Raw genomic sequence first — 13,255 nt, forward strand, 5'->3', positions numbered from 1 at the left:
GCCCTATACACGCACACACACACACACACACACACACACACACACACACACACACACACACACACACACACACACACACACACACACACACACACACACACACACACACACACACACACACAAACGACACTAGCTCTGTGTTATAACCATGTAATCTCTCGGCTGCAGATTGGATGTAGTACACAGCTATGCTGCTACTGCGTGTTTGTGAGTGAGTGTGTGTGTGTGTGTGAGGGCATTACACCTCCTCTGGTCCACACAGCAGGGCTGGCTCGGTACAGCTGCCCTGCGGCAGGATAAAGGGTGGATGAGTGGGCGGCTTTGGAAAAGCAAACCGGCATCTCGACAAGAAGCTGACGATCTCTGTGTGGAAATGTGCCTTGTGAAGCAGTGGGAAATATGATCAGGCTCAATGAGCAGCATCCCTGAGCAAAGGCTTAATAACAAGGTGAACAATGTCTCGCACACATAGCGATATGGTTAAAATGAGAATTCTGGAGGTATATTAGTGGCTTGTCATGTGCCTCTTGACATTAATGAATCAAAAAGCAGTTCAGGTTGTACAACAAGTCTCCTCTGCTTCTCAAATCCAAAATACCCTTTTCAAACTACTCTTTCAACGTCAAGTCATGCCACAGGGGCAATGTGTCCTCCCCTCACATTATACTTTACAGCACAGCTCTTGCACCTATATTACATTCTCGTCGGGGATGAGTCCTTTGGCATTCGGTTCGCAGCGCGGCTAATTTGAGAGTGAATCACCCTATTTTTGTCTGATTCCCCTTGTAATTACGCATCAATCCAATATGGCTCTTTGAGCTTTGAGCTCTTTGAACGCGAGCAGTGAATGCTTGAAGCTGTGTTCTTGGGTTGAGGTTGAAAAGCTTTTTGACTGTTCCCTGGTGCCCCGCTGATCATATTTAATCAAAAAGATGTTGTTGGTGTTGTAGCAGAGAAGACAAGTTCAGAATTTGGTCAGGGAAACCAACTCTGTCATCTTAACATCCATTAAATAAACAGTGGCACTCCATCAATGTTAAGATTTTTTTTTTTTTATGTTATTTGTTCACCATTACACTGATGACTGAGGCTCACTGTTTGTCTGTAAATCAAACAGGCACGCAAGCTTCATTATTAGTTATTTTTGTTTTGTTTTAGGTGTGTAACTGTTGGCCTGTTTATGCCCTGCAAGGACAGTCAGTCTGTCTGAAAGAATCATGAATATTTATCATGTCATTTTGTTTTATTTTCATGTGTCTCACTTGAACTTACATTGTAGGGTGATGAACTCAGTACTTCTCCGTTCTGCCTCTCTCCCTCTCATATCAAATATACTTTGAAGAATCTTATCTGCACTTCATTGTATGATTAGAGAGGTATACAGTCTGTAGTATAGGCGGGCTTCTCTAATATATGGTGCCAACGTTATCCTTTTTTTATTAAAAATCATTCAGTGTATCATATCTGATATGATAAAGGTTCATCCTGCAGCTGATATGTTTTTTAATAATATTTGTAGTATCAGATAGCTTTGTGCATTAGGTGTTCAAGCAAATAAATCCTTTCCTGTGATGTGTTGGTAGATTATACATAACTTCGATAAAAAAGAAAAAACCTGCCTTACCTTGGCTAAAGGAACTGTAAAATAATAATTATTAGTTCTCGAGGAAGTGGTTATTGTTATCATTCTTGTTTATTGAAACTGGGTTCTATTTGTATCTGGAAACGGTTGTAAGCAGACCCTCGAATGTTGTTCAAAGAAAAACAAAGGTGACCGGGTGAACCATTGCCTGACGGCACCAACAGAGAAAAATGTAACCTTGGCTCGTGCCTTCCACCCATTTTCTGAAAATTGAGTTTCAGGTCTTATTATTTAGTTTAGTTCAGAATGGGCCGATTGTTTGGCTCTAGGTATTGTTGCTTGCATCGTTTGTTGGGAGTGTGAGGCTGTTTGGAGTGGGCTGACTGCTTGTCCCTTGGAAGTGCAGCTTGCAGCATTCTTGAAAATAACTAGTTGGCTGGAGACCAAACCGGCGAGTCCCAAAGTTATGAGTTATGTTTGTGACGACTTTTCTGTACATATGTTACGTTCTTTACGTTTCACTTGTTTGCATATTTATTTAAGCCCAATCATGATGTTTTTCCTAAAACTAAGTAATTGCTAATTCTAATGCTAACACGAATAGTCCTTTTTGCAATAATGTTTTTTTATTACAGGTCTGTTTGGTATATTAATAGTCCTTTATACATAAGCGTTCATATTTAAATTCAGTTATATAAAGCTCCAGCACAGTCTAGGCTCGCTGATGTAATTTTTTAACATGCAGCAGTAGGTGAACCTTGAAACAAGTTAATTAGAGCTCTAAATATGTACAGCCTGACTCTAATTACACTCTGCGCCGTGACAAATCAGCCTTAACTCCACAAACACATTAACTCTTCAGGATCTGATAGCACACGTTGTGGCTGGCTTTCAGATGCACACAGACCCTCTGACACCAACCAAAGCTAAAGAAATAATTCAGGAAATACACTGGAAACACACACACACACACACACACACACACACACACACACACACACACACACACACACACACACACACACACACACACACACACACACACACACACACACACACACACACACACACACACACACACACACACACACGTCCGGCTCTCGAGGCGGACCTCACCACCCACACATATTACTTTGGCAGTGATGGAACAACAGCATCTCTCCCAAGAGTGAGGACCAACGCAAGCAAAGAAGTAGCGAGAGAGACAAGGAGGCGTTAGTTTCTCAGATTAAAACAGTAAATATACCGTGATGTACAAGACAATTTGTTCTCTGTTTCAGTCTGTCTGTAATTCCCGCCTGCCTCCCTCAATTCAACAAGCTTTATTGTCTTCAAACTTCAACAATATTGCCACAGCAACAAAATAAATCCCTTAGGAGCTAGAGATGTAAACCGGCTGAAGCTCAGTTTTCCACACGTTTCCAAGGTCTTTCTAACACAAATTATATTATAGTAAGTAGTAGGAGTTTGTGTGAATGACTGTCCACTTCATATATTTTCTTTCTTTTCTCAATAAGCACATGTGTAAAAACAATTCACTTTTAAGGGGAATCAAACTAGTACACAGCAAAATGCATGGGGTGTCAGGTTTAATAAGATCAAAATCAGCAGAATGACTGTGTGCAATTGTGTAAGACTGAGTGACACTATCTAATCCTCAAGTTGTGGTAAATTCATACATGCAGGGAATTAAACCTGAAATGGATTTGTCTACAAACAATGATTAGTCTTCAGGTTTAGTGAAAGAGGCAATTAAGGAGGTAATCTTTTCATTTGGTTCACATGTATTGTACATTCCTGTTTCTGCCTTACCTAATGGTGACCACTTATGCAACACATAAGTGGTCACCATCTTCCATGCACTATGCCTTGAACCTACCATGGCAGTTTGATCTCTGTATTGTACATCATTTCATTCAATAAAGAGTTCTATGGAAGAGGGAAAACATCTCTATCTAGGTTAACAAGCTTGCTTTAGATACACAACTCCTGTCCAACAATGGTCTGGGAGCCATTCCTCTTTTGTGGAGTTTACGTTCTGATAGATATGTTTAGATAAAAGTGGATTGTTCGACACAGCTACAGCATCCTACATTTTCTTCTTTCCCTCTCTCCGTTCCCTTAGAGGTCAGCCTCGTAAAGACTGCCTGCTGTTGTTTAACGACACACACTGGCTTGTAGTGTAAGTAAATCTAAGTTGAATCTAGCGGGGATTCCATTGAAATGTATCTATTTTACTGCAAAGAAATCAACATTTAAATTGCTGGTATAAACTAACCTGTGGTCTAGTAGTTTCCAACCATCAGATAATCTCAAATGGCCTCCGCCAATCAAATCCTACGATACAAATGTGTTCATTTGATTTGATTTTTTAATATTTGAGTTCAATTAACACTTTTAATTATAAAAAAGTGAATGTTGTGGATACTTTCTTTTTAAATTGAACGATTTAACTGTCAATGTATTGGTTTGGTAAAGTTTGCATTCGCACCACCTATATACATTGCAGGATTTGGGTGTTTTAACCATATATTTGATTACTTTAGCTGAATATTTGATCCATGAATCTATTACTTTTAGATGACTATTCCAACAATGTATTTGTTTCTTTTAGCTAACCATTTAAACCATGTATCCATCACTTTTTTAACCATTTATTCATTAGCTTAACAGTTTCGACTTCTTTGCTTGCTGGCTTACTAGTTTTGATGCACTCTCAATTGCACCATGTATTGTTTAGGTGTTACAGCTGACTGCATAGGTGGAGATGAATTTTCATCATCAAATATTCATTTCTAACTCAAAATTTGATGAAATTCTCCACATTCCCTACATACTACTGGCAACTGTACAGGTACCCCTGCTTGGGAATCTCTGCTGCAGTATGGATTATGTTGTATTTTTCTCTCCTCTATTCCCCATTCTTTTTTATGCTCACACACTATATCCCTCCTATTTTCACCTCCCCTAATAATGGTCATGAACTACCCTTTGGAAATCATGTGCATATCAGCTTTTCATAATTTTCTTTCCATGTTACAAAACAGCATGAAGTCACATCATTCCATCAAGAATTGTCAAAACATAACCAGTGTAGACTAAGATCATGCTGAAAGGCTAGAAAGATATGTCATTAATGCCCTGTTGCTATGGTGGTTCCTAAAAGCTGAGACATGAGGAAAACACAGCAACTCTGGATTTTCTGTGAATTTAGCTGCTGGTACAGACAAGTTCAATGAATTAATAACAAAGTAAAAATAGTTTTCTCAGTCTCGTCTCCGTTGCAGTGAAGAGTTTTCTTGCTGGGGTATGTTTTAAGATTGAGATGTGTCCTACCTATGGCCATGAAGTCCTCGTGGTCCCAGGCCTGCAGCTGGGCCAAGGGCCCGCTGTAAAGCAGCAGTCCGTCGGCCACGTCCGTGATGAACTCCAGCGACACGTGGCTCTCAAAACAAGGCATCATGGGAGGAAACCAGGCATAGCCGTTGCCATGGAAACTGTGCTTGTTCTGCTGGCACTCAGGCCCTTCGAACTGAGCTGGGCATTGGCACCTTGGGGAGAGGAGGAAACCAAGAGCCAAAATTACATGAATTAGTGAGTGCAATAAATTCGTTTTTTCTTGAGAAATCTGTTATTTGGTTCCAGAAATGAGTGAGAGGCCCTCCCTCCTCCTTTCTGAACCACTTACTCTGTTTTGTTCTTTCAACTATTTTTTTTCCTGCTCTCAGTCTCTTTAAGTCTAGTTGTTTTCTCCTCTCAGACAGCCTTCCCCTTTGGCTATCTCTCTCTCTCTCTCTCTCTCCCTCTCTCACTCACTCACTCATTCACTCACTCCATCTGTTTCACTGATGCAGATGTTCTCATTAGCGGCAATACCACAGGGAAAATCGCTACATCACTAGGAAACTGTTCTCTATGTATTTCCACGCATGCAAGTACCTGCTCTCTTAAAAAAACAAAACCTCATCCTTGGATTTTTCAATATACAGTGGGTACGGAAAGTATTCAGACCCCTTTAAATTTTTCACTCTTTGTTTCATTGCAGCCATTTGCTAAAATCGAAAAAGTTCATTTTTTTTCCCCGCATTAATGTACACTCAGCAACCCATCTTGACAGAAAAAAACAGAAATGTAGAAATTTTTGCAAATTTATTAAAAAAGAAAAACTGAAAAATCACATGGTCATAAGTATTCAGACCCTTTGCTGTGACACTCATATTTAACTCACATGCTGTCCATTTCTTCTGATCCTCCTTGAGATGGTTCTACTCCTTCATTGGAGTCCAGCTGTGTTTAATTAAACTGATTGGACTTGATTAGGAAAGGCACACACCTGTCTATATAAGACCTTACAGCTCACAGTGCATGTCAGAACAAATGAGAATCATGAGGTCGAAGGAACTGCCCAAGGAGCTCAGAGACAGAATTGTGGCAAGGCACAGATCTGGCCAAGGTTACAAAAGAATTTCTGCAGCACTCAAGGTTCCTAAGAGCACAGTGGCCTCCATAATCCTTAAATGGAAGAAGTATGGGATGATCAGAACTCTTCCTAGACCTGGCCGTCCAGCCAAACTGAGCAATCGTGGGAGAAGAGCCTTGGTGAGAGAGGTAAAGAAGAACCCAAAGATCACTGTGGCTGAGCTCCAGAGATGCAGTAGGGAGATGAGAGAAAGTTCCACAAAGTCAACTATCACTGCAGCCCTCCACCAGTCGGGGCTTTATGGCAGAGTGGCCCTCCTCAGTGCAAGACATATGAAAGCCTGCATAGAGTTTGCCAAAAAACACATGGAGGACTCCCAAACTATGAGAAATAAGATTCTCTGGTCTGATGAGACCAAGATTGAACTTTTTGGCGTAATTTGTGGAGAAAACCAGGCACTGCTCATCACCTGCCCAATACAATCCCAACAGTGAAACATGGTGGTGGCAGCATCATGCTATGGGGGTGTTTTTCAGCTGCAGGGACAGGACGACTGGTTGCAATTGAAGAAAAGATGAATGCGGCCAAGTACAGAGATATCCTGGAAGAAAACCTCCTCCAGAGTGCTCAGGACCTCAGACTGGGCCGAAGGTTCACCTTCCAACAAGACAATGACCCGAAGCACACAGCTAAAATAACAAAGGAGTGGCTTCGGAACAAGTCTGTGACCATTCTTGACTGGCCCAGCCAGAGCCCTGACCTAAACCCAATTGAGCATCTCTGGAGAGACCTGAAAATGGCTGTCCACCAACAATCCAACCTGACAGAACTGGAGAGGATCTGCAAGGAAGAATGGCAGAGGATCCCCAAAATCCAGGTGTGAGAAACTTGTTGCATCATTCCCAAGAAGACTCATGGCTGTACTAGCTCAAAGGGTGCTTCTACTCAATACTGAGCAAAGGGTCTGAATACTTATGACCATGTGATATTTCAGTTTTTCTTTTTTAATAAATTTGCAAACATTTCTACATTTCTGTTTTTTTCTGTCAAGATGGGTTGCTGAGTGTACATTAATGCGAAAAAAAAATGAACTTTTTCGATTTTAGCAAATGGCTGCAATGAAACAGAGGGTGAAAAATTTAAAAAGGGGTCTGAAGCCACATTGAGCATCTCTGGAGAGCCTGAAAATGGCTGTCCACTGACAGAACTGGAGAGGATCTGCAAGGAAGAATGGCAGAGGATCCCCAAATCCAGGTGTGAGAAACTTGTTGCATCATTCCCAAGAAGACTCATGGCTGTACTAGCTCAAAAGGTGCTTCTACTCAATACTGAGCAAAGGGTCTGAATACTTATGACCATGTGATATTTCAGTTTTTCTTTTTTTAATAAATTTGCAAACATTTCTACATTTCTGTTTTTTTCTGTCAAGATGGGTTGCTGAGTGTACTTATTATTATTATTATTATTATTATTATTATTATTTTAATGCTCTCTAAGTCCTCCTCAAATTGTTCAAGGACATTCACTACCACAGGATCTGGTTTGTACATGTGAACCATTTATATCACCCATTCTAAAAACAGGAAACGACTTCCATACATGATATTTGATGTGAGCAATTAAACATACAGAACAAAAAAAATAACTTCTGAAATGTCAAACGTATACACATGTTGCATCAAGTTGGGTTTAATGAATGAGCATAGAAAGTACCACAATAGTAAATTGAGAGCAAAGCTGATTCAGCAGAACTGTTAGTCAGAACATTAGTATTGCTGCCCAGATCATATCGTTTAATGCGGGGATAGTAGTACTCACTAATAAGAAGCCTGAAAGAAATACATGTTTTTACGTGCATTTTATAAAATGTTACATTATTAGCGTTAATTATTGTTGTCTATATGTTGTTGTCAAAACCCTCCTGGAGCCTCCCAGGGCCCATGTCAATGTAATAGGTGCCAACAGTTTCCAGCAATAGGGTTGTATAAATAAGGTCTCAAAATCTGGTGATTGCTCTTGACACATTTCTTTTTAGGTGTCAGTGCGCATGTGATACATTCAAAGGTGCATTGATTGTTACCACCTGCTGCCATATATTGCTATTTACTTTATGAATAGAAGAGGTTGCATCCTGTTTATGGAAAGGCATCTATGCACACAATAATGCCAACAAATATATACTGTGAGACATTCTATTAAAGTAGCAAACATTTGGCAAGAGAACACAACTATTTATGCAACTCATGAGGTAACACAGTTTGGACTTTTACTTACAGTTAAATAAAAATGTTTTGACAGATTTGACGGAGACATGGCTCATCCAGAGGACAGCTGCGTCATTCCAATTGATTTGAGTGGATAAACATGGAATCTCTTATCTGTCTGAAGTCATAATGTCATACATGATTGACTCTTGACGGGACAGTAAATCAATAAGTAAAGAAGTTATCGCTGCATGTGCAACATCTATAACAAAAGGCCTCAGCACCATTTGGAGACATATTCATATTGTTCCTGCTGATGTGTGAATGCTTCAGGTATATAACGGCATTAATCTAAACAAAGTAGGAAGTTGGAAACTGGAATAACCGTTGTCATGTTGCATGTAGGTCCAAAATGTCATCACTTTATCATTTTATCATTTGTTTGCAATTGTCATGATCAGCCAATTCATTCTCGAGTTATGGACAACATGATGCATTGTGAGGTCACAGTGACCTTTGACCACCAATACGTTCATCTAATCAGTTCATCCTTGTGTCCAAGTGGATGTTTAAGCCAAATTTTCAGAAATTCGGCGGTCACAAGATCTCACCAGAATGGGAGTTCAGGTGGACGTTTGTTCAAAATGTGAACTAATTAAAGCATAGTTAACCTCTACAGCTACTGTGTATTTTTTTATTAAGGAATGGTTTTGTGGTTTTCTTTTATTTGGCGTTTGGGCAGCGTGACAGTCAGAGCCATAAAGCAGGTGTCTCAGGCCAACAACAATATTGAATCAAGAGCACAGATTAATTATTTGTGTGTACAATTTATCATATCAAATTATTCAATTTTGTGCACATAAAATATATACTTAGAGAATACAGCACATTCAGTATCTAAAGACATATAGTTCCAGGATTAGGTTGATTTGATTGATTTTAATTGTATGTTGCTGTACATTACAATCCTGCACCGTTTATGAAGCCCAAAAGACATTATAATATTAAAAAAAGGAGCATGATGAGAAGCAACTAGTATCCACAAAGACGTTCTTGGTGTTATTCTGCTGTAAGTACATAAAAAAAACTTGGTTGTGTTTTAGATTTTTGAACAATTAACTCCACAACAGATGAAACATCCAACCATGCCGTCTACAATCACCAGTCATCCAGTGGGGAAGGCAAATACACCGCAGAGTAGCAGAATTAACAGGGGAAATAATCAGGAACAGATGTTTTTTTTAACCTTTCGAAAATGTTATCTTCAAGGCTCGACACAAATAATTTTCTCTGATCTGATTCTCAATATACCTCCTCTCATCCTTCTTCATTTAGTAGCAGTGTATAAATCAGATGAGAACGCCTTGAATTATTTCAGCAAAGTAACACCTCGCCCCATTCAATCCTCAGCAATTACCAAATATACAAATTGAATCCCGGCTTTACACACAAACACTCAGCTCAGAGAAACAAGCCACTTCCCCAGGGCAATCCATCTGCTGCTAATATGTGAGGTTCTCATTGGTTTATGTTATTCACACTTCAATTGCTTCTCAGGATATGCAGGAGTTTCAGCCCTGTGGATCCTGCAAAACCACACAAAGACGTGTGTTTGCAAAATCATGTACATATATAGACACAGACACACAGACACACACAAACACACTCATCTCATTGGTGTTCTGTAGAGAGCTCATTTCTCACTCCTTGTCTTACTTATTTTCCTGCGTCTGCTTTCATTACGGACTGATAGAGGACACATATACAAAGACATACAGCGCCGGTACAATACACAGGATTGTGCAAAATAAATGGACATATCACTTCACTGCCTTGTGACACAAACACAAGAGAAGACAAACAAACATGTTAGGAGAACCCCTAATGCAAAGATAAGAATAGAGAGTGGTGGAAATGAAATGACAGAAGATGCTATGCATGGGCTTGTGTCTCTGTATGCTTACAGTGTTTGTGTTGTAAATTGCTGTGGGAAGTGTCTCTCTAAAGTGTCCCTTAACTAAATGTTCAATTCTCCTCAGTCATTTCACTTTAAGGATCGTCTTTGCTACATTTGTTGACTTCTGGTTTCAAAAGGTTACGGTCCTGATGGGTTAACACAGTCTTTACGGTTCTCAAAGGTCGGAACATGCATAGTTTGTGGTGCAGTAGCTGCTGCAGAAATACATTTAAAGAACTATGGCGCTTTACTTGTTATTTTTAAGTTTGTAAAGTGTAACTTCAGTATTTCAATCTGGACAATATTTTCTAAATCTTTAATATCCGTACTGCACCTTTGTCTACCAGCACCAAGTCATATGAAACAATAACAAACAGAGCGGATGAAGTGATATGTAAAGAAAAGGGTTTTATTTCTCTGTAGGGTCCTTCCCATAATGTTGTCAGACACTTATAACGTTCTGAGCCTGTCAGTGAATGAACACTGACGGTGAGGAATTACCCCGAATGAATATATCGCAGTAAGTGATTATTTGCATTCTTCAAAAAAGCTGAATTTGGGTTTAATGGTCTGGAAAAGATAATTTGTAAACATAAAGTCAAACCTTTTCTCTTCAAACTATTACACTTATATTTTCTTTGATAGTTATTTTGGATCTATTTTGGGGGGTATAACAACTCAGTAAGTGAGTGCAATTTGAAACCCATTAATAACATAACAGTTCTTAATCCCATAGATGATTTGTGGCCGCCACATTTTGGGAGTAAGCTTGTTAGCACTGACTTCAGTGTGCAGACTGCCGCAGCACATGCTAGTTTACCACAAAAAGAGAAAATACTGTCTTGCTACATTAGCCAATGTTAACATCCACCTGTGTTTGGTCAGAGTTAGAGGAAGTGTGGTGCCCTTTGCTTCACTGTAAGTGCTGCTGGCAGCATCGGGGCTCAGCCTGCTGTCTGACAGTAAATGTCTCACTCTCTATTTCACGTGTTCCATACTGAAGATGTGATGTTTTGTTGTGGAGTCTCTGAGTTTATTAAAAACACCTTTGATGGAGCACGAGCTGAGTAATGACAGCAGCCTAATGTTACAAATGTCACTGATTACCTTTGCTGTTCAGTAATTCGTTACGTTATGCAAATGCTTTTTCAAAGAACAATGGGTTACATTTCTCAAGTCATAACATAGGAAGCGCTGATATCCCATATGGAACCGTAGTGCCCACCATCCTGTTCCCCTTTTAGGGTAAGCACTGTTAGCTCTGTCAGCACTGTTGCAGATGCTAGCACTGTTAGCTTCTAGCCGCTAGCTCTACCGTCTCCATGTTAAGAGGCGTGAGCAGGCAATCCCAACCCAGACTCTGATTCATAGATATGCTCGGCATGCCGTGTATTTTCCCTTTAAATTTCTTATTTTTGGTTAACACAACCGAATGACTCGGTGCACAAAACAAAACTTGATTTCTCCAGTAAGACTTTAAAGGTCTCCAAAACCTTTTTTCTTAATTACACATGCTTTCTTGCACCAATCAGGATGTAGCAAAAATTTGAATCTGGTGACTTTCGGGGGGTTGTTTGCACTGATGAAGCAAATTAGCAGATTGTATGAATGATAAATACACGTATAAATACTTTAAAAATAATAATAATAATACTTAAGGATGTTTTTTTCCCCCCTAACTTTTAATTTGAATGTTGCTTATTTAGCCATACGTATTTAATGTAATAGAATAATACTTTTTGTTTTTCAGAGGCGTTAAGCCTTGACTCCGTTCATCCAGTCCCATATTTTGTGTGGGTGTGTATGAGTGTGTATGATTACAGAAACATGCAGGAAAACATCCACGACTGTATTTCCATTTTGGCAATGTCATCCCAATTCTCTGAACGTGAGACAATCCGAGACATAGTTTTAGTCACAATGGCCAAGCCCTCCAATCCTCTTAAGGCAGCTTTGTTTTGCTCATTCTCTGTCTGCTGGGAATTGTGTTTGTTAACGTTGGACCGGGAGCTGTAATCCCCACCCCCAGCCCACTCCCCCCTCACTCCTTATTAATCCCAGCACCTCGATTATCTGCATGTTCCTCCTTCAATCTTGGGCCATAATCTGTTTGTGGATGTTTGTATGTGTTTGGGTAGGGTCATATCGGAAAGCCTCTGGAACAGAAAACCACCCTACAGCAATTCTATCTAGTATTAATTCTTACTTTATCGACATGTAATATTTCTACTCCCTTCTCTTCTCTAGTGCTCTCCTCTTTTTTACTCTTCTTTCACCATTTCCTCTTTTCGCTCCTTGTTGCTCTATTCTTTTCGTAATTTCCTTTATTCCTCGCCTCCCTTCCAACTTCTATCCTAATTTCCTCCATCCCTGACGTCTCGCTTCCTCTCTTCCTCTGAACCTGGAGAATCGCACAGCAGATTTGACAGAGTTCAGGTACTCTAGTATGATTGAAAATGTGACAATCATATGGCTTCTGCGTCTCCAGGTTGACAAATTCGCCTGCTTTGCCTTGTTATGTCCTGTCATCTATGCGGCTGATACTTTACAAGACACATTTCCGGCACTTTCATTCTGGCCCACATTGAATTTTCAGAAAAGGCATGATATTTTGGAATCAACAGAAGCTGCAATTTATCATTCGCAAACAATTTTTTCTACATTTCCATTTAAGGTTTAGGTTGTTTTTCTTCCTCTCTCTTCTTCAAAAATAGGGTAGACATTTTAAATATTGCCAACAAGAAAAGATTTTCCCCCTTCAATACAGATTTAGAAAGTTTTAATTTAATCAAAATGTATTAAAAATATAGAGATTTAATAAAAAAAATGAAATGATAAATCAATCAAAATGTTCTCATGAAATACAACATAACACAAAAACTGAAATAACAAAACTGAATAAGATTCAATAATGCAATGGTCAGGAGCTCTCACAGGTCAGACGTTAGTTGTGCAGAATTTTAAAAGATATTTTAGCATTATTGAAAAGTCTTGCTAAATGACTTAAAATACCTTGTTAAGAACTTTTTTTAGTGTTGACTTGTCTGAGCGAGGAGATGATGTGCTTTGGTTTTTAGCTAACAGGATACCTG

General features: G+C 39.4%; 1 protein-coding gene across 1 annotated transcript in view; it reads right to left on the reverse strand.

Annotated features, from left to right (window-relative positions):
- Window positions 1-13,255, reverse strand: part of si:ch211-186j3.6 (neural-cadherin) — a 238,052-nt gene that overhangs the window by 84,753 nt on the left and 140,044 nt on the right. The window contains 1 exon segment of the mRNA XM_054614523.1: window positions 4,919-5,133. Coding sequence (XP_054470498.1) covers window positions 4,919-5,133 — 215 coding nt within the window.

The sequence above is a fragment of the Anoplopoma fimbria genome, chromosome 2, assembly GCF_027596085.1.
Source record: "Anoplopoma fimbria isolate UVic2021 breed Golden Eagle Sablefish chromosome 2, Afim_UVic_2022, whole genome shotgun sequence".
Taxonomy (NCBI): Eukaryota; Metazoa; Chordata; class Actinopteri; order Perciformes; family Anoplopomatidae; genus Anoplopoma; species Anoplopoma fimbria.